Source organism: Pangasianodon hypophthalmus, chromosome 1 (assembly GCF_027358585.1).
Source record: "Pangasianodon hypophthalmus isolate fPanHyp1 chromosome 1, fPanHyp1.pri, whole genome shotgun sequence".
Taxonomy (NCBI): Eukaryota; Metazoa; Chordata; class Actinopteri; order Siluriformes; family Pangasiidae; genus Pangasianodon; species Pangasianodon hypophthalmus.
This window is the reverse complement of record NC_069710.1, coordinates 22,763,184-22,786,470: the sequence shown is the minus strand read 5'-3', so window position 1 is coordinate 22,786,470 and position 23,287 is coordinate 22,763,184. Positions and strand designations below refer to the sequence as shown.

Below are 23,287 nucleotides of genomic sequence, written 5' to 3'. Positions count from 1 at the left end.
GGCTTCATTACACAAACTGTTCATATTCTTGCGCAACATCTCTGAATGTAGACAGCACAGCAGCGCAACTGCAAATCTGTTGGCTATAAGTGCAGTCGTACCAGACACAGCCCTGTTGTGCTGCTGCGCAGTTGTTGAGCCACTAATGAGCATGACAATGAGAGGCCACAGTGCACATCCAGTCACGTGACAACAGTTCATATGGTTTAAGGCAAATTGCATTTTTGTGCTTTTCCAGCATGTGTTTGCATCTGTGTGCTTGCAGTTTTGTGTTCAGCCGTATTGTTAACATGGCCTGAGGGACGCAAGGCCACTGGGGAGTCTGGTAAAAGAACCATGTGATTCTTGCAGCTATCTGCTGTGTTTTGATGTGTGAGGCAAGTGGGTAGAAGACAATTGCTCTGAGCGTAGAGTAAAGCAGGCTTTGTCCTAATGAAATGGTGAGAGAGGACACACACTAACTGGGCTGCATTTTTCTAATGCCTGCAACCCTTGGCGCACACACACACACACAGACACAGACGCACACACACACAGACACACACACACACAACACCTCCTCTCGATGCTGCCCTGATCTTCTGAACTGATTTATCTAACACCCTACTTCTATTTTTGAAATGCCCACATTCAGATCTCTACAAAAGATATGGGCAAAGGAATGTAATGGTTTGCAGTGACAGGAATATGAATCATAAAACCTTTGATTATGTGAATAATGGAAAAGAACCATTTTAATGTGAAAGTTTATTTTATTTATATTTGGCTAATGTTTGTTTTACTAACTTTACACTCATGCTGATCTCATCCCAGTTACCAACAAGCACCACTTTGCGGACGGTAACCTCCTCTTTCAGTTCCGGATGAATTTCCGCCGGCGGAGGCGACTGATGGAGCTGCTGAACGAGCGAACTCGCGTGATTCCAGAGAGCCATGACAGCCCGTTCTGCCTGCGCAAACAGAACACTGACAGCAGCAACAACAGCTTCCTCTCTGGTCAGTGTGATGGGGTGGGTTGATGGGAGAGTAATGGACATCTTTACCATGTTTAAGAGCAGAGTGGTAGCACAGTTGGAGTGATAGCACACCTCTTCCAATGATCAGGTCAATAGTGGGAACAGTAACACACCTATGGCGTGTTATAATCTCTCCATAACTATGCTTTGATCTATAGTTAGTTGCATTACACCGGAATACATAACACATGACTTTAGAAGATACCATCGCATCTCTCAGTGTAGATGACTACAACTCAATAGACTACAGCCAGAACTGAAGAATTTCAGCATTCACATACTTCACATTCACGGTAAACTGTCCACGTAAAAAGAGGCCTAAGGGCATTACTTGGACCACTGACACTGGTAACTATTCAGACAGCTTAGCTGAAGGTTCCTGCATTCATAAAACTTAGTGGATCTTTGTTTGGACCTCTTTTACTTCAACCTTATTATCCTCATGCTGACAAGCAGAGACATGTACAGACAAGCACACTGGATACACAAAAGCTCTATTTGACTTGGATTTCTACATTACAGATCATTCATTTACAGGGGGTATCTATTTACTGTGATTGCTTTCTGGAAACTAAATCTAACGCCTCCAGTGCAGTTAACACATTAAAAAACAAACATGGCATAGAGAGACTTCACAATCAATTAAATTAATTTGTCTATAATGTCTTAATGTGTAATGAGTCAGTGGGTGCACAGTTGAAAAGGTGCAGATTGCTCTTGTTCATTAACTGTAATCATTAAATTCCTACTGCTGAAAGCAATTACATTTATTGTGCATAAAAAAAGTTAGAAGTGAAAAGAAACCTACATTTTATATTCTCTCTCAAAGAGATGATGAATTTAATTCCTGTCCATGTAAGACAAACCTTACACACATACACCCACCGAGATATGAAAGAGCCTGATAAACTTGTTTTACTGTACCACTATTGCCTACTATTTTTTGTATAGCCCTGGCACACATCGAATGATTTTTATTTTTGTTCTTTAAAGCAAAGTTAGAATTTAAACGAGGTGACTTTAAGACAACCTAGATTAATGATTATTGATATTTTTAATATACTCTGAATATGAATATTTTTTTACTGACTTCCAAATTACTAACTGCTGAAAAGTCATAAATTTGCTATTTTCCCAACTCTTGGTGTAGCACTTTACCAACACTTCATCTCTTATATGTGTGAAACCCACCACCTACTGTTTAACACTGACTTACTTTACACTTTTAGCTAGGCAAGACAGATTTACAGTCTGCAATAACTCCTAGTGATAACTACTGACTCGGAGTCATACAAAGGTCTAACTGCCCTATTAATATGGGGAAAGCAGTAATGGATAATTGTGATAAAAGCCTTTCCTTGTAAGTGACTGTTGTACAGAGGGTGCTGTAGGGGCCAAAGAAGGGGGTCTGCAACATGCTACAGCATTTTATAGCAGAGGAAATGAGATCAGTGCATGGTGAGAGGGAGCCTCTTCTCTTCCTCTTTTTTAGCTGCTGGATTATAACCTTTGGCTTTGTTGTGTATGTATGTGTGTGTGGTGTGAGCGTGGGTGCATGCACGTGTGAGTGTGTGTGAGTGTGTGTGTGCTATTTCAAGTGCTGCGTCAAGCTGTAAAGTGTAGTGGTTCTCCACTATAACTCAGTGAGCTTAGAGAAAAGTTACTTTAGCTACTAAAACTCTCCTGTTACTCTCTCCTGTGCGCACACACACACACACACACACACACATATATATACATATATATATATATATATATACATACTTGTGTGTGTGTGTGTGTGTGTGTGTGTGTGTAATGATACAGGAAGTGTCAACACACACACACACACACACACACATATATATATATATATATATATATACATATATATTGTGTGTTGATACTTCCTGTTTGGAAACTAAAACACATATTTCCAGAATATACTGCATAATCAGTTTTCCTAGCTTTTGGTAGGTGAAGGTGGTAGGTGAAGATGTATTTGTTGTCTATGTGGTTTCTGAAGGTGTTTCTCTCTGTCTTGATCAGTCTTCCTCACTTTCTATCTCTCTTGGTCTCAAGTGAGCCCCACTAAAGAGATTAAGGTGGTGTCGGCAGTGAGGCGCAGCAGTATGAGCAGTAGCTGTGGCAGCAGTGGTTATTACAGCAGCAGTCCCACTCTGAGTAGCAGTCCTCCTGTGCTCTGCAACCCCAAATCTGGTAAGAGAAATCCTTAAAATCTTACTATTCTCACACTTATAAAACAATCAATGAATCATATTGCTTTGTACATAGGTAAAAGTTTTGCAGCACCCTAAACCTGTATTTCAAGCTTGATAAGGCATTTTGGTTGAGTTGGATTTGGTGGGAGATTTTGGACGCATATGTTATACAGCATCAAGTTCCAAAGAAGTTTGGCTTCACACTAAGCTAGTGGTATCAAGGCAGCCAGCTACCCTTAGGCAAGCGAGAACACACATGGCTTTTATAACAAAATATACAGAACACACTGATTGAGTGATTAAAATACACACACAGAAAGAGATCAGAAGAGAGTGAATGTTTTATTCACTGTCTTTCAACTCACAGGTTGTCCATCAACCTCGAAGTAGCACACTGAGAGATCACAGCAGATCAGCCCAAACATTACTAGCTAGGTCACTCTGTTGCCTCTGGATGCTGTGCTTTGATTGTGCAGAACAAGCACAGTGTGTCCACTGTGTGTCAGTAATCAGGGTGGCGATATATGAACTGACTGCTGAGGGATCGGAGTAGTCTTACTGCATCAGAGCGGTGTTAGTTCCAGATAACTTGACTTTGCACAGCCGAAGTTACATCTATGATCAAACCTTCAAACTCTCTAACTCTTTAGCCTTTATCCTGGTCAAAGTCACAGTGGACATTAAATCGGAGGCAGGAAGGCACCCTGGATGTATTCACTGCAGAGCACCATGTGCACACTTATTCACACCTAAGGCAATTTAGTGTAGCCAGTCCACCTACTCGCGTGTTTTTATGAGGAAACTGGAGAACCTGGAGGAAACCTACACAGACAGGCTTAAACATGTGAAACTCCATACAGACAGCAACTCGAACTCAGGATTGAACCGGGGTCCTGTGAGGCAGCATTGCTACTGACTTACTCTTATTACTGAAATTTTCAACACTGACTGACTGCAAAACTAATATCAAAGAACCATGTCTAGGAATTGCAATCTCATAACCTAAATGTATTCAGCCATGACTGTTTCTCTTAGTCAGGGTTCTCCAGAGCTGCCTGGGTGGGTCAGGAGGGTGTTAGAATGTTTGCTTTCAGGCCATAAAAGTCATATTAGCACATCCCCTTCTGTTCTACTGCATTGTAATTGGGTAATGAAAATGTTGACAGAAATCCCAAGTGGAGTCTGCCTCTTTTCCCCATAAACGACTTCCTTTCCTGTCTGAGATTCTGCCAAACTTTGGAGCCTGGGCCTCTTGTTAAACAGTGTTGCTGATTTTGCTCTGAATTGTTACACAGTTTACCGTGGCATTTGCGTAGGTTAGAAAATATGTGGTGGAGCTAGAAAGATATTAAATGAAATTATATTTTTTCTTAAGTCAAACTACACCTATAGTGAGGATCTTTGGTATAGTACGGCTGTCTGCTCCCTTAATAAATGCACACTGCTCTTTCTCTGTCCTATGCTCTTTATCTCTGTGTTAATGTGTGCATTACAGCTCCTTGAACTCTACAGAGACAGTTTGTTAAATCTGGATCTGTGTGTGTGTGTGTGTGTGTGTGTGTCCCTGGCAAGCACATTCAGTCCCCGAAAGGCAAAGAGCACAGCCAGCAGGCAGAGACTCAGGACTGAACACTTTCCACACACACACACACACACACACACAGACACACACACACACACACATATCAAATCCGACCATGAGCCTCCATGGCTCTCCAAGCAGGCTCAAAGCATAAAGGTTACCGCAAGTGTGACCATGGGTTATCTGAAAACTAAATCGTCTTTTCACTACATACTGTTTCCTGCTCTCATATTAGGTCACTGGAAAGGAAGATCGAGGGAAGGCAAATTTCCCACAGGACAAAATTGCTTCACTGTCCTCTACTAATGTGCATTTCGAGGAAAGGTTGTGGTGTTTGGCTGGAAAAAGCAGCTCTTGATTGCTGATTCCTCAGACACTGCACTACACTTCTTGTAAACCTTTGACATGAAATAGTGGTGCGGTTGTGTGTGTGAGTGAGAGAGAGAGCATGTGAGTGAATGTGTGCCTCGGTTTGGCAGCCATGCGCCTTTTTCCTGATTGGTCATTGGCCTTTCTGTTCCTCCAATCCCAGCGTGCCTCAGCTCTCCACCCATAATTAATAAGAACAAAATAAACACTTCAAATTTAAAAGTGTGCTTCAGCTCCTTCAGTGCTGGGATTGCAAACCTATGAACTTATGAACCACATAAGCAATTTTAGAACGGCTGTACACTTATACACTTAAGGAACCCAGACTCAAGTCCACTATTATGAGGAGAGTAAAAGAACAGACTTTTTCTTCTTCTAATGATTTACTTATAAACACTCATCTCCTACATTTACAGCACAGAGCACTGTCCTGTTTGGATCCTGACAGTACATATCAGACTACATATCAGGGTTGTGCATCAGGTCAGAGTGAAACAGTGGATAAAACTGATGACTGATTACCTGATATAAGGATTTTGGGAAAACAACATGGTAACAATTACATATTTTCAAAGAGGACTTCCTTAAATGACATGCAGTACAAACCAAAAGTCACATCCTTAGAAAAAAGGTTAAATGTACAAACCCTTCTTTGTGTTTCCCTCTATGTAGGACCCCACAACAGAATGTTTCTGTATTAGAAAGGATTCCAAATTACACCCTTTTTATGAAGCGAAGTACCAACCTGTAAAATAGATATATTTTTCATTATTTATTTATTTAAAATATATGTAGGTAAGCTTAAATGTAACTAATTACATTTATCTTAAGAGTAAGTATAAGCTTTGTTTGTGAGTTATTTTAAGATCATGAAAAATCAAACTTTTACCTCCAAAGTTACAGTAAATGCAACAGTGCAAGTGCTAAACTGACTTGCTATAATTTTTTTTTTTGGTCGAAAATAATCACAATCAAATATGAAATAGATATCAGAGCTTGAACTGGATCTGCTGGGAGCAGTGTTAGGAAGTAACAAAGTCTAATTACTTTACTTTTAGAATTTTCCGTTCACCTTATACTTTCAAACATACTCCATTTCTCTATAATCATATATGTTTGTAAAGTTATGGCTTGTTAGGATCCGTCAGCTTCAAGTAGTTAATCTGAGCTCCTAACAAATCTAAAATTTGAAAGAAGTGACAGCAAGAATGAGACTTAATCCCCCTCACTGTTATTTATCTGCTGCTATGTGCACTTTGTGTTTATCAAGCAGTTTGTATTGTGACAGCTAGCTATTGGCAGAGACATTATTATGCAAGCTAACACTGAGAGATCAGGAACAAGACTGTTAGCCGTAGCTACTGTTCTCTCATGTTCTTTGGTGAAAGTGGAACTAATTTACTATCATATAACTCAAACCAGTGTGTGATTGGAGGCAGATATCTTTTTCTTTTGTGAATCTTTTGTTGTACAGTTACATCCATTCTTTAAGTACATTGAAGAGTTTGTACTTTTCTACTTGAATGACGATTATGAAGCTGTAATTTAACTTTTATCAGCGTATTTATCTAGATGTGTAGTTGCACTTTTACTTGAGTAAAAAAGGCTGGCTATGAGTCACTCATTAGATGTGCATAACTAATATCACCATGAACAGACCCACCACACCCTATAACAGCCTGCCTCTCTCTCTCTATCTCTCTCTCTCCCTCTTTCTGTGTGTGTGTGTGTGTGTGTGTGTGTGTGTGATTCACTCAGTGCTGAAGAGACAAGTAAGCCCAGAGGAGCTGCAGACTCCAGGAGGGCCCTTTATAAAGAAGACATTCACTGTAAGTCCCACACATTTCCCCAAACAGTCCAAATTTTAAGGTCCTTTATTTTTTTTTTTCAGTTCTCACACACATGTGATTCACTCTAAAGAAAATCTTTTCTATAGCATCACATGGAGCCAGAGTAGAATTAGACTGGTATGAAATACAGCAGTTTACATTGAGTGATTAAGTCTGTTTATGATAAACAGGTTCTTTTCTATAAAAAGTGCTCCTTGCTTTTAAAAAAATGCATTTTTCATGCTTCAATATATTTAAATTTTAAAGATTTTCTAACAAATTTATTTGCTTCTATTTCCCAAACAATAAACAATATAGTTGCTTATTAATTTAAACCACTGCAACCCCTGACCACAAAGGACCCCCTATCTATCTATCTATCTATCTATCTATTGGCTATGCACTGTTATGTTTTGGTCAGCCTTCTGTGCATGTTACTAGTACATTAGTCTTTAAGCTTCAGTGTTGTTAAGCTTCAGAAAATGCTATACATAACATAGTTATTTAACTGATTGTGTATGTGTGTTCAGATTGTAGGTGATGCAGTGGGCTGGGGCTTCGTGGTCAGAGGAAATAAACCCTGCCACATCCAGGCTGTTGACCCCAGTGGACCTGCTGCTGCAGCAGGGATGAAGGTAATGTAACCACCCTGGAGAGAACATAGATTATTATCAGTGCACTGGCTTAACAGATACAAGATAATGCATCAGTTGCAAGTAGAATTAAATACTAACTAGCCTCACAACAGCCCAACAGCCTAGAAAAAGGTGGCAAATATAAAGTTGAAAAAGAAGAAGTGTGCATAATTTTATTAGTAACTAAACCTGCCTTGTTGTATTATTTTAACCTTGAACACCCACGCAAGCCCTGTGGCTTTCTCAGCTTGCTGGATTTAGTCAAATTTCCTTAGAGAACCCAATCATCTGTGTGTGTGTATGTGTGTGTGTGTGTGTGTGTGTGTGTGTAGGTCTAATGGAAATTTATGCTTCTGCAACTGCATAACTTCCCCTTTAGCCTTCAATTTTGAATGTTTATTACATAAGAGCATGTTTTCAGACTGGAACAATACACTCTCTCTGAGGAAAAAATGCTGCTTTGTTTATACTTGCAGTCAGTAAACTGTAGTCATCCTGCTTTACCTGTGTTTCCAAAAGGACCTTTTTGGGAAATTTTTTTTGTACATTGCGTTAAAAATATTATTATTGTTATTATTGTTATTTTTGAGAAAAGTGCTTCTAATTGTGATACTAAAGTACTGTTAAAGATCCTAAAGAGCTACTTCCTATAGGTTTACACAGGGCATAGAACTTCAACATGGTCTTGTGCATCATGTCACTGGGTTATTAAATGATTTCGGGTTATTGAACTAATTGATATTTTAACATATAAAAGACATTTTATTCTGGCATAAATTCATAAAACCATTATTTACCAATTAACTTCATATTATTATGGGGTGGGTTTCCCGATAATGATGAATCTTTGTGAATGACTTAATGAACACCTTAAAGAAGGACGTACATTAAGTACGAGTCTGTTTTGCGAGTCTCATTATCAGAGATTTAATGAATGAATTGTAGGTAGTTCTTTGTTGACTCTGCCCTGCCCGAGTCTGGAGAAAAGCCACATGAGTCGATAGTCAAACAATAGATTGACAGTCAGGAGGTAATCAGAAGACTTAACCAGCAGAAACAGACTCAGACAGACAGCCCAATCAGCAATTTACAACAAAATTACATTTGTTTTGAAGAACTACACTGAAAAAAGGGAATTATGTAGGAGCTGACTAGTATTAAATTTTATTAAACCTTGGCTAACTCGTATGTGGCATGGTAGTGTAGTGGGTGATGTTACTGTCGCACAGCTCCAGGGTCTTGGGTTTGATCCTGAGCTCAGGTGACTGCGTAGAATTTAAGTTTACTCCAGGGTTTTGAATATATATGATCAAATCTTGTTGGCTTTGCAAAAACAAACCAAATCAATTCATTCTTGTGGAATCGATGTACACATTTGAAACAAGTCAATTCAATGAACTCTTTACAGTGTGCAAAACAACGACCAAAGGGAATACAAAAGCTACATGACAAACCGTTCATTGAATTTACTTGATTCCAAAGTGTACATCAGTTACACATGAATGAACATGTTACCTCAACATAAATTCATCTCTTACACTTAACTTGTTGATCCATGGGAACTGATTTACATGAACACAGTGTTTAAACGCAGTTTGCTTCATTTGTTTTTGTACAGCTAACATGATTAATAAAAAAGGTATGTAACCCTGCAGAGATAGTCACCCAAGCTGAGGCTCAAACCTAGATGCTAGCCACTGTGCCACCACACCACAGGTTACCTAATTAATCAGGTAAATTCTAGGGCAATGCATCACACTCACGCTATATAACTGTGAGGGTTTTTGTGTAGAAAGTACTGACCTCTGTCTTTTTGAGGTAGAACTGCACACAAGCTCCAAATAACAAAGTACTTAGTGAATAACAAATGGGTCAGGTTACTCATTAATTTATGAAGGCGTTTACGTACTACGTTAGGTACAAAGGGTTTCAGGAAACACTTGTTAATTAAAGAATGTTCTCACGAACAAGATAAAGAAGTACCTAGTATTACGAACGCTTCAAAATCCACCCCAGGTCAGTTACGTGTATCCCTGGGAGGGACATGTGATTTGCATGCAATGTACATGATCACATTTTCAAGTTACCACTAATTCGACCAGATGATCTCAGAAAAAAATAGCACTAAACTGTACTTTTCCTTGTCTCTGGGGTGGTACCATCAAACAAGGGTACATCTTGTACACTGTATACACATTCTCAAATTTATTACATATATTTGGGAATGTGTATAAAGTGTACTTTTAAAATGGACATAAATGGACCTTGAGGGTGAAGCTTTAAAGGCACACGACATGCACTTATCTACGTAAAAAAAAGCACGAAAAAGATGTACTCTTAATGGTACTACCCTAGCGACACAGTTTTGTACCTTTTTTTGCTGAGAGTGAAACGCCAAAACCCGTGTGAAGCAGTGAAATAGCCAAAGGCAAGTGATAAGATTACTTGTATATTCTTTATCAGATCCTACCCTAACATCTAATAACAGCATATTTCTAAACTTCTCCAGAACAATCTATCTGATTTGTTTTTCTTCTTGGCATCCTGTGAGAAATCTTTTTACACTCTTTGAAATAAAAGTACCAAACTGAAGCTTTTATACCCTGAGTAAACCTATAGGAAGTAGTTCTTTAGGATCTTTAACAGTACTTTAGGATCACAGTTAGAAGCACTTTTCTTCAAAAATGACAATAATAACTGTGATATGTGCAAAAAAACAAAAACAAAACATTTTGTCTTCAGTACAGCCTTAGTACATAGAGTAGTTTTGGACCAATTTTTAAATATAAATAAACAGCCAGCCAGATGGATGGATGGATGGATGGATGGATGGATGGATAGACAAACAAATAAGTCCTGTGATGGACTGGTGTCCCATTTGGTGTGTATTCTCGCCTTACGCCCACTGTTCCCGGGATAGGCTCTGGATATACCACAATCTTGATCAGGATAAAGCAGTTATCGAAAGTGACTGAGTGAGTGAATGAATAAATACATCAATTTAAAAGAATGAATGAAGAAAGGAGCAAAGCTTTTTTTTTAATCTAACACGTTCATGTGTAGAAGAATTAGGGCCATTTAAAAATAACATTTCCTTGCTTTGTTTTGTTTAGCTTGCTGTAAAAACAGTTTTAGTGTAGACCACCCACCTCTGTTTTTTCCTGTTAAAAACTGGCCAGCTATTTCTGTGGAATTGTATTCATTATGGAATTAATGAATACGGTCTAGTCTTTAACTTTATCTATGTACTGTGTCTGTCTGAAGAAGACAAATAAACTGCAAAAAATATTGACATATTTCTTTACAAAAGCAACAAATAGAAAAGAAAGGGTTAACAGATCTGGCACTGAAGGCAGTCTGCCTTGTTTTCCAGCTGAGGTTCTTAACATTAACCCTCTGTGTGACAGCCATGGGATTACAGCTGGAGCAGTGCCAAGTAAAGCAGACCAGCATTTTGATGTAATTACTGTGAGGGTCTGACATTCCTGCTTACACACAAATTAGAACCGGTTTATCACACTTACTTTCCTGTTCTCAGCAAACTGTTCTTCAGGTTATACTGTTTATCAGTATTCTTTTGTTTAAATGTGCCGTTTTTTTAAATAAACTTTCCATGTTCCATGGGTTCTTAAAAGGTCTTGCCTGACATTACATCTTGCTAATTAATTGTGTTAAGAAAAATTGCATTTAAATTTACACAGTCTTAGAGTTCAAGCTTTTGATTAGACTGTTCTTAATCTAGTATTCTGTTTTTCCCCTTTCCTCTTCCCCTTTTCTCTTCCCCATTCCATTGCTGAGCTAACATACACTGACACACATCAGATATACCCTATATATTTGCCAAAAGTCTGTGGACACCTGACCATCACACCCATATGTGGACCTTCCCCAAACTGTAGCCACAAGCTTGGAAGCACACAATTGTAAATCAATTCCTCACAGTCACGCTCCAAAAATGACTTTTGGGATGAACTGGAATGAAAATCTAGTGGAAAGCCTTCCCAGAAGAGTGGAGGTGATTATAGCGGCGAGGAGGAACTAAATCTGGAACAGGCACATATGAGTGTGATGGTCATGTATATATATATATATATATATATATATATATATATATATATATATATATATATATATATATATATATATATAAACACGTATGATCATATAATCACATGGTCTTAAATTACTTTACATTAACAAGAAACATTTCAACATTTCAAAAAATGTCATTAAAACGTATTAAATCTAGCTTAGATCTAAATGTTATTTGTAGACATTCTTGTTCCAGTTGCATTTTGATTATTCTTGTTTAATAATGTTCAAGAAAACTATACTTATGAAATATGTAATTTGTTATGCTGAGGTTGGTCTTTTTAAAGTTTTACCATTATGATATGTCTTTTAAAAGGCAACCATTAGTCAAATGCTTTGCCAATTATTTACATTACACATTAACCTTCAGTCCCAGTTTCTACTGGATAACTCATTGGCTCGTCCTCCGTTCTCCAGGTGTGTCAGTTTGTGGTGTCGGTCAACGGGCTGAATGTGCTGAATCTGGACTACAAGACTGTCAGTAACCTCATCCTCACTGGACCCAGGACTGTGGTCATGGAGGTCATGGAAGAGGTGGAATATTAAAGACGAGTTCTTCAGCCTTTTCTCCTTATTTTCTTTCTTTCTCTATTAATCAGTCACTTGTTTTTTTCCTCTGTGCATAGTGTCAGTGAAAGCTTTTGGTGGAATCTTCAGCAGAATATTCTAGAGAAAGGCAGAGATCCAGTCATCGGATGTCACATCATCACTGTTGATCTTATCACTATTAATTCAAAATTTGAGTTCAGTGACACTACTTCCTGTTCGTGCCTCACATCATTCGCCAAGAGACTCATTATGAGGACGTTATGACGACAGAAGGGAAAAAGGGAATTGTGTCAAGACGTCATTGTAACGAACTGTGTACAGATTGGAGAAATTGTTCTATACAGATTTATGATATGCTTCTTGAGTATGGGAATCCATTCCTAAACATTTTGTGTGTAGCATTCAAGTGATGACCAAGAGCTTCATTCAGGCTTGAGCGATGTTTATGAGTAGCTGAGTGAGGCTAACAATAACACACTGTTGTGTTGCAGTGCTGCAGTGCAGTCATGCATGGCTAACAAAGTGTCGATTCCACGCATTTTCAGGGCTAAGTGTCAATAGGTCATATTTTGAGACACCCGAACGTTCTTTAATTAGGATTTAAAAGGGATAAGCTTTACCTCGGCAGTGTCAGAAATATGTCACCTTTTTTTTTTGCATCCATAAACTTTAATGAAGAAAAATGTTGATGTTGAAAAGAGGAACCACACTTACATGTGATTTCTGTATGTCTGTAATTTTTGAAGGTAAATATAGGACCCTTTTAAAACATTATTATTTACACTATAATGTAAATATTTACCAATATTTACACTGCAAAGAATGTTATCTTAGCAAGTGAAAATATCTTGAATATAGTCAAATTGATTATATTATATAGTATTTCCTATTATAAGATGCAGAAAATCAGCTGATAGCATCAATAATCTTTATATGTTGTTGATTGTAAATTTATAATACTAACTAAATTTTACTATATTCAGCTATGTCAAGATATTTTCAAGATATTTCCACTTGCTAAGACTACATTTTTCCAGTGTAGTTACAGTGAAAGTGTCTGATAGGTAACTGGAAGGCACTTTTTAGCTTTCTTTATAATGTGAAACATATAGTAGCAATAGTGGTAACATTTTTATATTAAGGTTCCTGTATTTATTGCATTAAAAGTAACACATGTTAATCTTAGCATTAATAACTCAAGTAATTTTAACAAAGTAATTGAACTTACCTTTAAATGGTAATTAAATACACCAGCATTGACTAATGTTTACTCAATCCGTGACTAAAAATAAGTCTACAGAAATTAGCAAAAAATAAATTACACCATGTTGCTAAATGCTGAAATTGTACTGAGGACTGGTCTCCAGGTGTAAATACTGAAACTTGCTTTTCAGCCTCAGTCCTGAATTTTACTAGTTAACAACCACTAACATGTTGGTTCATACTGCTCATTGTTGCCTTATGTTTACTTACTGATTGTATGAACATTGGTTAAGGCATACAGATATGTCGATTATTTGGCTTATTTAGTTTTGGCTTATTTTGGTTTATAAAAATCACTTGATACAAGAGTTAAATAATTTGTTAAAGTTTTTGGTAACATTTATTAATGCTGAAAACAAATTATGTCTTGTTCGTGTTACTAATGCATTAAATATTAGTTCAGGAAGCCTTAATGTAAAGGATTACCTCAATAATCATATTGTGCTAAATATTAATAACAATATATGATAGCCATATTGTCTCATGTCTGTAACATGGCAGAATTAAAAAAAAAAAAAAAAAAGATCAATAATATAGTATTTAATGCCACTTGCCAAAGTATGCAAGTGTAATCTAAGAAACGCACATATTTAAGAGTGATTTTTTTAATGTTTAGGAATTGAAGAATGAAATCTGAATTGGTCCAGTGCATGAGATTAGGTGTAAGTAGTGTTTGCTTACTTAATTTAAAAAAGCAAAAAAACTATTGAGGATAAATTAGCAGCGTTGGACTCACCAGTATGTTTTATGCTTCTCTTAATCAAGGACAGTGGTACCATCCAGTGAATTTCCACTTCCAATCCATTTCAGGTTCATATTCCACATCTCACTTACAGTGGATTTGTAATGATGTTCCTAGATGCATGGATTCCACATAATTGGTTTCACAGATCGCACTGAATTTGCAGTGCTTTTGCCTTAATGCCATTTATTTTGCTGCTAATCCTCATGGCTGGTGATCACCTAACACTCTCCACTGAACGTGAACACTTTTGTCTCAAGAGCTCTCTGTGTTATATGTGTTTTACTGCTTCTTACTGACAATCAGCTTTCTATTTCTGGGAGTAAGCACTCCCAGCAAGCTATCTACCACATTTTCCCTGGCACATAAGGGTATAAACAGAGAAGCAACTGATATAAAAGTAACAGCTCATGAGTTCAGAAAATGTACAGACACAGCATAGAAAATGTTTTACACACTAGAAGTGCATCTGTCTATATAAGGGAAGTAAGCTGAAGGTACCACATATGTATTTTGAAAAATCATACCATGTCTGTTGAAATGTTTTATTAAACATGTTGATATGAATGAATTACAGAACTGTCTTTTGTTTCAAATGGTGTTAATTCAGCAAAGCAGTTCCTGTGGTTAAAGTCCAGGAGTGTGCTTCTCTTCACCTTACTCCTGTTCAGTTCATTTTTATCTTTTTTATCATTTTTAATCTCCAGCCAAAACCTTTTTTTAAACTGTTTTTATGCAGTAAGTCCCCTCTAGATATTTTCCTCCCTTCAAGGTTTTCAGGGCAAATGACAGAGATCACACTGTTGCTTCATGCTGATTACACCACAAGGAAAGAAATACTGCACTAGTGCCACCCTTTGGTCTAAAGCAAGTATTGTATTTACTTTGTGATAACATTACAGAGCCAAAGACACATAATTTTGTAGAATTTTGTTTATTAAAATTTAATTGTGTAGCTGTTATGGTTATGTGATTATGATTGAAAGGTAATTATTGTAAGCTTTACTTAGAAAGAGGTGACAGAAATTGGTGATAGCAAATTTACAACCGATTGTAAAAGTTTGTGAAGAGGAAAATTACAATTTTACAATTTTTTTTTTTAAATGTAAGAAATACCAAGAGAATCAAGACAAAAATTCAATCCACAATATTATTATTTAAGACGTTATTTAAAAGAGGATTCAGGTAGTATTTAAAGAAACCTCTTTAAATCCTAATACTGGTCAGAGGATGTGAAAGACTGGAGAAACATGGTGGGCATACGTTATTAGAGAATATTGATATCACAATTAAGAAAAATGTGAGCCTGCATCTGTATCTGTTTTGTTAAATTTTAACTCAAACATAATTTTTGTAGGAAAAAACAGTAATTTTTTTTTTCCTGGAAAACACTGCTTTCAAAATTATCACCCACCCCATGATTAATATTTGGTGAAGCCTAAACTGTAGAGAATATTGTTCATTATTTTGTTGAAAATCCCTCTATGGCTGGATCTTAATGTCCTGGAAACACTAACCACAAAACAGCCCTAAATCATCAATGCTTTACCACCATATTTTACAGTGAGTATATGGTCTTTCTCAATGGTCTGTTTACATTATGATACTTGACCATCACTACCAATCAACAAAACTTTTCAGACATTTGAAGCCATTTTATTATGGTATTTTAAGTACTTATGTATATTTGTTAAGTAGATTAACAAATTTCTGTGCAATGGGAATGGATGAAGAAGAGATCTTTTTCTTAAATATACATCTTTTTTTAAAAGATGTTTTGGTGGCACGGTGGCATAGTTGTTGCCTCCAGGGCCTCTGGTTCAATCCTGAGCTCAGGTTACTCTCTGTGGGGTGTTTCTGTGCATGTTCTCCCTGTGTCCATTATGTTTTCTCCGCTTCCCAAAAACATGCAGTTAGGTGGAAAGGCTACGATGTATTGCCCCTAGTGTGAATGTGTGTATGAGTAGCATCCCATCCAGGGTGTATTCCCGCCTCACACCCAGTGTTCTCAGGATAGGCTCCAGATACAGGATAAAGTGGAGCGAATGAGACAATTTGTTCCTATTATTAGAAATATTTTAGAGATGTCAATAATTTAGCCACATATTTGTTTTTGAAAGAAGATACTAAGACATTTTAGAATATAGTGAAATACAATGTCACAATGTCAAAATATGTGCTTGTTGAACATCCCATTCCAGATTTAGTCTCTCCTTTGTTGTTATAATAACCTTCACTCTTCTGGGAAGGCTTTTCACTAGATTTTAGGGCATGGCTGTGGGGATTTGTGTTCATTCAGCCACAAGAGCATTAGTGAGGTTGGGCACTGCAGTCAGCGTTCCAGTTCATCCCAGTAGTGTTCAGTGGGGTTGAAGTCAGGGATCTGTGCAGGCCGCTTGAGTTCTTCTATAACAACCTTTGCAAACCATGTCTTCACGGACCTCGCTTTGTGCACAGGGGCATTGTCATGCTGGAACAGGTTTGGGCCTTTCGCTCTAGTGAATTAAAACTGAAATGCTACAGCATACAAAGACATTCTACACAATTGTGTGCTTCCAGCTTTGTGGCAACAGTTTGGTGTAGGTCCACATATGGGTGTGATGGACAGGTGTCCACATAATTTTAGCCATGTAGTGTAGTTTCACCAATAGTTTCTATAAGAGAGAAATTTGTGTGTGTCATTAATTCTGTCTTGGCCAATTGACTAGAATTTATCCAGTTTGTGTGAAAATCCATTTATCTTTTGACTGAATGACTCCTCTCAAATATACCAGCATTAAGCCAGTATTGTATAGGCTAGATACCAGCTTGTAATAAGCATACATTACCGTAATTCTACCAGCCTATTTAGGGTCTATGTCTTATAGCATTTTGACCACAAGAGGTCAGCAGCGTACTGCACCCAGAGAGGACCATTCCCCAAGGAGCAGATTAGAAAGTTTTTAAAGCAAATTAAAGCTTTTGCATATTCCAGGATGCATCTGTAATGTCACAAACAGGTTTTCTAGAGGAAACTGTGTTTTGTATGACACAAAAAAGGTTTTAATGCAAATTATATTTTGTATATTACCGGATGCATCTGTGATGTCACAAATAGGTTACAAACAGTTTCAAATCAATGTCAGTGAGTGTGTGAATGTGTGTATACATGGTGCTCTGTGATGGACTGACATTCCATCCAGGATTAATTCTCCCACCTTGTACCCAGTGTTCCCGGGTTTGGCTCTGGATCCACCACGACCCTAATCGTGATGTTTTTTTTATATTCCAGAATATAGTATATGTGAGGTAACAAACAAGTTTTTAAAGCACATTCTGTTTTGTATATTCCAGACTACATCTGTGATGTCACAAATGCAAATTATTTTTGTGTATTCCAGAAAGCATATGTGATGCCAGAATAAATATCACACAAGCAGTGCTTCACTAATCATCTCCATATCTATATAAGGCACATCTCCATTAGTTTTGGGTGGTGCATTATTAAAGACTTGAAATCCACTGGATGGAGCAGTCTGTTCCCAGGACTGGCTCTGGATTCGCCATGACCCCGATCTGGATAAACTGTTACTGAAAATGAATGAATGAATAAATGAATATATCCCACAATACATCTGTGATTTCACAAACAGGTTTTTAAAGCAAATTAAGATTTGAAAATTCTGGAATATATCTTAGCCACAAAGAGGCTTTTAATGCATATGATGTTTCCAGAATACATGTGTGATGTCACAAAGAAGTTTTTAAAGCAAATTACATTTTTTTTTGTTTCAGAAGCATATTACTCAGAAGCAATGCTTCACTGATTGTTTTTATACCTGTATAAGGGACATCTCCATCAGTTTTTGGTGGTGCAGTAGCAAAGACTTAAATTTCACTGGCTGGAGGAGGCTGAGTAAAAAGTGCTAAAGGAAGGGAATGTAACAGGGGATTGTAAATCCCAGAATTCTTAAGAGCTCTTAGACTTTAAATGCCTGACTCAAGTTCTTCCTGGGACACTTTACCTTCCACCACTTCAAAAAAAAAAAAAAAACCCTGCTGACTTCAGTTCAGAAACAGTGAAAGTACTGAGTGTAGGAGGAACAGTAGAACTGACCTTCCTATTTTGTTCACTACATCTATTCTGATGTCAATAAATCTTGTCTGAAGGCATTGTAATATAAACATACCCACTCAGTGTCCTTTGGGAATGCTCCTGATGACAGGTGTGTGTTAACCGGTGTAAGTGCAAATAGGAACGTTCCACTTTTCCCTCAATTTGTCACATTCAGAATATAATTACTTGAAAATTATGATATTTAAAAATGTTCATGTTTATTAAAGGATTCAAGCACACAAAGTTACATTAGAACAATTAGAAAAAGAGATTAAGATATTAAGAGATTAGGAGAAAGTAAAAAAATATTCTCAAGGTTCTGCTCGTGGTCAATAAAATGTATTCATGTGGAATGGAGAGAACAGCAGTGCAGTACACACAACACACGGGGAGTACAACGGTTCAAAGCTTAACACACCAAAACAGAAGGGTTTAGCATATGGGAGCAGAGTGAAACAAATTAGAGACCTCTTAAACCATCACAATAGCATGAAAGGCAACAGTTTGCAAGATAAAAGCTTGCCTGTATATTTCTCATGTAAATCTTGGTTGTCTCTAAATGTGGTTTCAGTGCATTTTTCAGTGAGAAAAAAAAAAGGTTTAAGAAAGTATCTAACAGAACTAACAGAATATTCTTCTTCTGCATTTCTGTTGACCTTGTAATTACACAGATATAATATAGAGAGTGGATATATGTAGGAGCCCCTGTATGATATTGTATGTTACACCATGATCCTGGATATTTTCCTCAGTGGTACAGTTCTGTGCAAAAGTCTTAGGCACATGCTGTAGAGCAACGATGCCTTCAAAACTAATGAAATTAAATTTTTCTACATTAAAAAAAATACTACAAAGAGCAGTAAACAGTAATAAATGAGACAAAGTCAATATTTAGTGTGACGATCCTTCGCTTTTAAAAAAGAAAACAGTAGTCTCAGGTACAGTGTGTGCAGTTCTATAAGGAAATGAGCTGTAAGTTCCCCTGAGCATCTTGCAGAAGCAGCCACAGTTGCTTCTTATTTTTGCAGCAAAACCCAGCAGCCTTCATTATGTTTTTTTTCTCTGAAAAGTGGTCTCTTATATAATATGCTGCTTTCTTTACTGACATACAAACATTTTTCTGTAACATTTAATTTTGTGCTGGAAAACTAATGTTTGTAAAGTTTTTGTACCGAATCAGTAATGTAGAAGTCATATAATAAAAATCTATAACAAAGTTTTGTACTAAAAAAAAATAGGGTGCCTAAGACTTTTGCACAGTGCTGTATATGAGTATATGGTAAAGGTAAAGGGATGCACTCAAGTGCTCCCTGTTCAATAGGCCTCAGAGTCACGGTTACAGCTGATGGATGATTCTTATCAGATGTCAACCGTTCCCCGTACTGACATGCCTTTCTCTCTCCTGTAGGTCTCAGATACATTTGGAACCTCTCCGAAAACACTTTAACCCAGCAAATTATCTCTTGGTGTATTGTCCTGTCAGCTTTCCTTTACTTCTGCCAGGGTGGGCAAGGAATAAAATATTGCACAAGCTTTAGTGGATGGTTCTGAACTCAATATCCTTTACTGCTGGCTTGCAACTTTTGACTGATCGCTACAGAAAACTTAGATGAAAGGCAGACTAGACCACGATTGCCTTATATCTCTTAGCTCTTTACAAGGTGAAGACATAGCTAAAAGAAAGCTTTATGAAGCTATCATAGCCCAAACTCCTTGTGGAGCATAGATTATCTTTATTGTGCTTGTTTGTGAAATGTTACATTTGGGGTTGTTACATTTGGGCTGAAATGCTTTAACTGTGGGCTCATAACATTTGAGCGATGGTTATAGAATACTTGGCAGGATAGCTATGGGAGGATATGCCTCAAATCTCTTAGCTTTCTTTCCCCCTTAGATATCTCAGCTCACCTTGAGTGTTGAACATGGATTACCTTTATTGCACTTATTTGTGAAATGTTACACGTGGGGATAGTTTCCTTGACAATTATTAAACCTGGTCATAAAATGAATTTTACAGTGGAGAATCCTTGTTTATGGTGTAATTTAATTCAAGCCCGAGATGGATCTGCATCTGGAGAACTTGAGATGAACTGGATCATTATTATCATCAGAGTATAAAGCCATCAAATCCCTAAAAAGGATACATTAATGTTCCAAGTTATATACAACTTTTTTTTGCAGGGAATTATTCCTGCTTACAGAACTACTTTTATGAACTCGTGCCTGGCCTTCTGCTGATCTGTCTGGTGTGTGTGTCTGTGCTGTACATTTTGTACTCTGCAGCATCTCTAGAGTCATGCTGAGTGCTATTGACAGTCGTCCATGCTGTGTCCCACGCTTAATTATAAGACATAGTGCAACGCAGGGTTCTTTTTGAGCCTGATGAATGCAGCCACTGATTAGCCCTCAATCCTTCATTATGGCTTGGCTTGTCATTTAGGAATAGACCATTCAGGAGTGGTTGAGCTTGCAGCTTCGGTGTCTCAGTACAGGAACCAGGTGTCACCAAGCATGAACTTTACTGATGTGTGGGAAGCACTTCATGTAAAGCGAGCTGCAACTGAGCGAGCATGTGGAAATAAAACAAGTACAAAACTATCATAACTTCAGGAACAGTGTGTTCCTGATTCAGAAGACTTTAAGGAAGTAAACATTACAGGGTCCCAGGAAAATGACTTTGACTACAAAGAGTTATCATTTTTTGCTTTTTCATACTGTTGAGTCTGGAAAACTTTCTTTCATTCATTCATCTTCAGTAAGCACTTTATCCTGGCCAGGGTCGTTGTGGATCCAGAATCTCTCCTGGGAACACATGGCAGGAATTACAACCTAGGTGGAACTCCAGTCTCTCAAAACCACATGTTCACACACTCAGTCATACCTAGAGGCAATTTAGTGTGGTCACTCCACCTGCCAGCTTGTTTTTAAGAGGTGGGAGGAAACTGTAAAACCCAAAAGAAACCACACAGACATGGGAAGTACATGAGAAAATCCACACAGACAGAATCCCGAGCTCAGATCAAACCGAGGACACTGGAGCTGTGAGCTGGCAACGCTGTCAACTGCACCACCATGCAGCCCGCTTTAGAAGACATACATCACATTAATTAAACCTATAAAACATCTTTATACTGCTTTAATAAAGAACTAATTATGATCATGAGATCATGGCATCTTCTTTGGGGAAAAAAAGGGTATATTATACTCATTTCAGGTGTTATAAAGTTCAAATGATTTTGGTTGAATAACAGACCCTTTGCCAGTGCCATTACCACCATGCCCAAGATAAAGCAGTTATTAAAGATGAATGTATTAATAACATGTTAACCAAAATCATTACAAGATTAATAATAGTCTGTTTTCAGTAGGATAATATATTCATTTCAGGAAGTGATACTTTAATTGAGTATCAGTATCAAACTACTTAGATATTGGAATAGTTCATATAATTTTAAAAGTTTTAAATTCCACAGTGTGTGAGTGTATTTTCTTTCTTGAGATGCTCAGTACCACCTAATATGCCTATGTTCCCTCTGGATCAAAAATTATTCATTTTGAAAAATGTCAGGCTCTCCTTCACTCCAAAAACAAGGCCTTCATTAGCCAGATTTCTGCATCCTGATGACATTTTCTTCCTTAAAAATTCACTGAAGACCATATGGTGTAGCTTCGTCCACTTCTGGTCAGCTCTGTGACTCCTGTTTATTGTTTATCATTTTATCAGGACATGAGGCAGAGCATCTGTGTAAAGCTCCAGTCTTGGGAGACTCCATGTTCTGACTGTGAGAATTACGGTAAAAGTAAAACACTTTGGATATACTTTATTCTGTAAAAATCGGGAGGGAAAATGAAGACGAGAATGTGGGAATGTGGCTCTGGACACTCTCCTAACTCAACATGTCCACTTGATTTACAGTCAGGGTAGATTAGTACAAAGTCTTCATTTTCCACTCCCTAGTTCTGCTTTTACAGAATAATGTACTTCTAAATGGTTTGGTAAATGATAGTTTGTACTAGCTGGTCCATGTACTGCCCCAGTCTACTTTTGGGTGCATTAAAGAAAAACTGCACCCTGAATGAGTCCATATTCTTCTTTACAGGATAATTAACACGTGAACTTCAATGGCGTTCAAGATTTATTTTGTAATGAAATTCTGAGTTGATTTTTGTTTAGTTGAAACTTCTTTCATCAACATGTTGGTCTGTTTTTACTTTGGTTAACAGTTTCACTGCCTGCTGATTGTGGTGCACCTCATCTGTACACTCTGCTCAAACAGGCCATACTGTATAAACCTTTGCGTTCATCATCTTGTAGATCACTAGCTACACTACCTGAGCCAAAATCTCTGCTGGAACAGTTTGCTCCACTACTTCTACATTGTATTTCTCATTAATATGACACTGAATGGAGCTGGAAAGCAATTTCTGGCAAGTGAGAGAAGCCCTTGGTCTCTTATTTTTAGGAGCTAGCACTGAAAACTGTCTGTTATCCCTTATGTTTGACATTGAGATTTCCTATTAAACCAAGTGTATCCATCTGTGTCCTGAAGGATTACAAACCACGCCCCTTACAAGGTACGTCTTGTTGTGTAGTGGGTGTGGAAATGTTGCATAATTGGTGTTGAAATGTTGTGTAGTGTTGTGTAGTGGGCGTGGAAATGTTGTGTAGTAGGCGTGGGAATGTTGTGTAGTGGGAGTGGGAATGTTGTGTAGTGGGCATGGAAATGTTGTGTAGTGGGCGTGGGAATGTTGTGTAGTGGGAGTGGAAATGTTGTGTAGTGGGCATGGAAATGTTGTGTAGTGGGCGTGGAAATGTTGCGTATTAGGCGTGGGAATGTTGTGTAGTAGGCGTGGGAATGTTGCGTAGTGGGTGTGGAAATGTTGTGTAGTGGGCGTGGGAATGTTGTGTAGTG

The 23,287-nt window shown here is 37.6% G+C and overlaps 1 protein-coding gene across 4 annotated transcripts in view; it reads left to right on the top strand.

The window, feature by feature from the left end:
- Positions 1–14,857, top strand: part of deptor (DEP domain containing MTOR-interacting protein) — a 33,361-nt gene extending 18,504 nt beyond the window's left edge. For 2 of the 4 annotated variants that reach the window (XM_053233169.1, XM_053233172.1), the window contains exons 6-10: positions 814–996; positions 3,078–3,215; positions 6,927–6,997; positions 7,528–7,632; positions 12,142–14,857. In XM_053233169.1, the coding sequence (XP_053089144.1) occupies positions 814–996; positions 3,078–3,215; positions 6,927–6,997; positions 7,528–7,632; positions 12,142–12,270 (626 nt within the window). In that variant the 3' untranslated portion in view covers positions 12,271–14,857. The remainder of the gene's footprint in view (positions 1–813; positions 997–3,077; positions 3,216–6,926; positions 6,998–7,527; positions 7,633–12,141) is intronic. The other 2 variants (XM_026939584.3, XM_053233177.1) reach the window with 2 other exon arrangements.
- Positions 14,858–23,287: the final 8,430 nt, after the last annotated feature.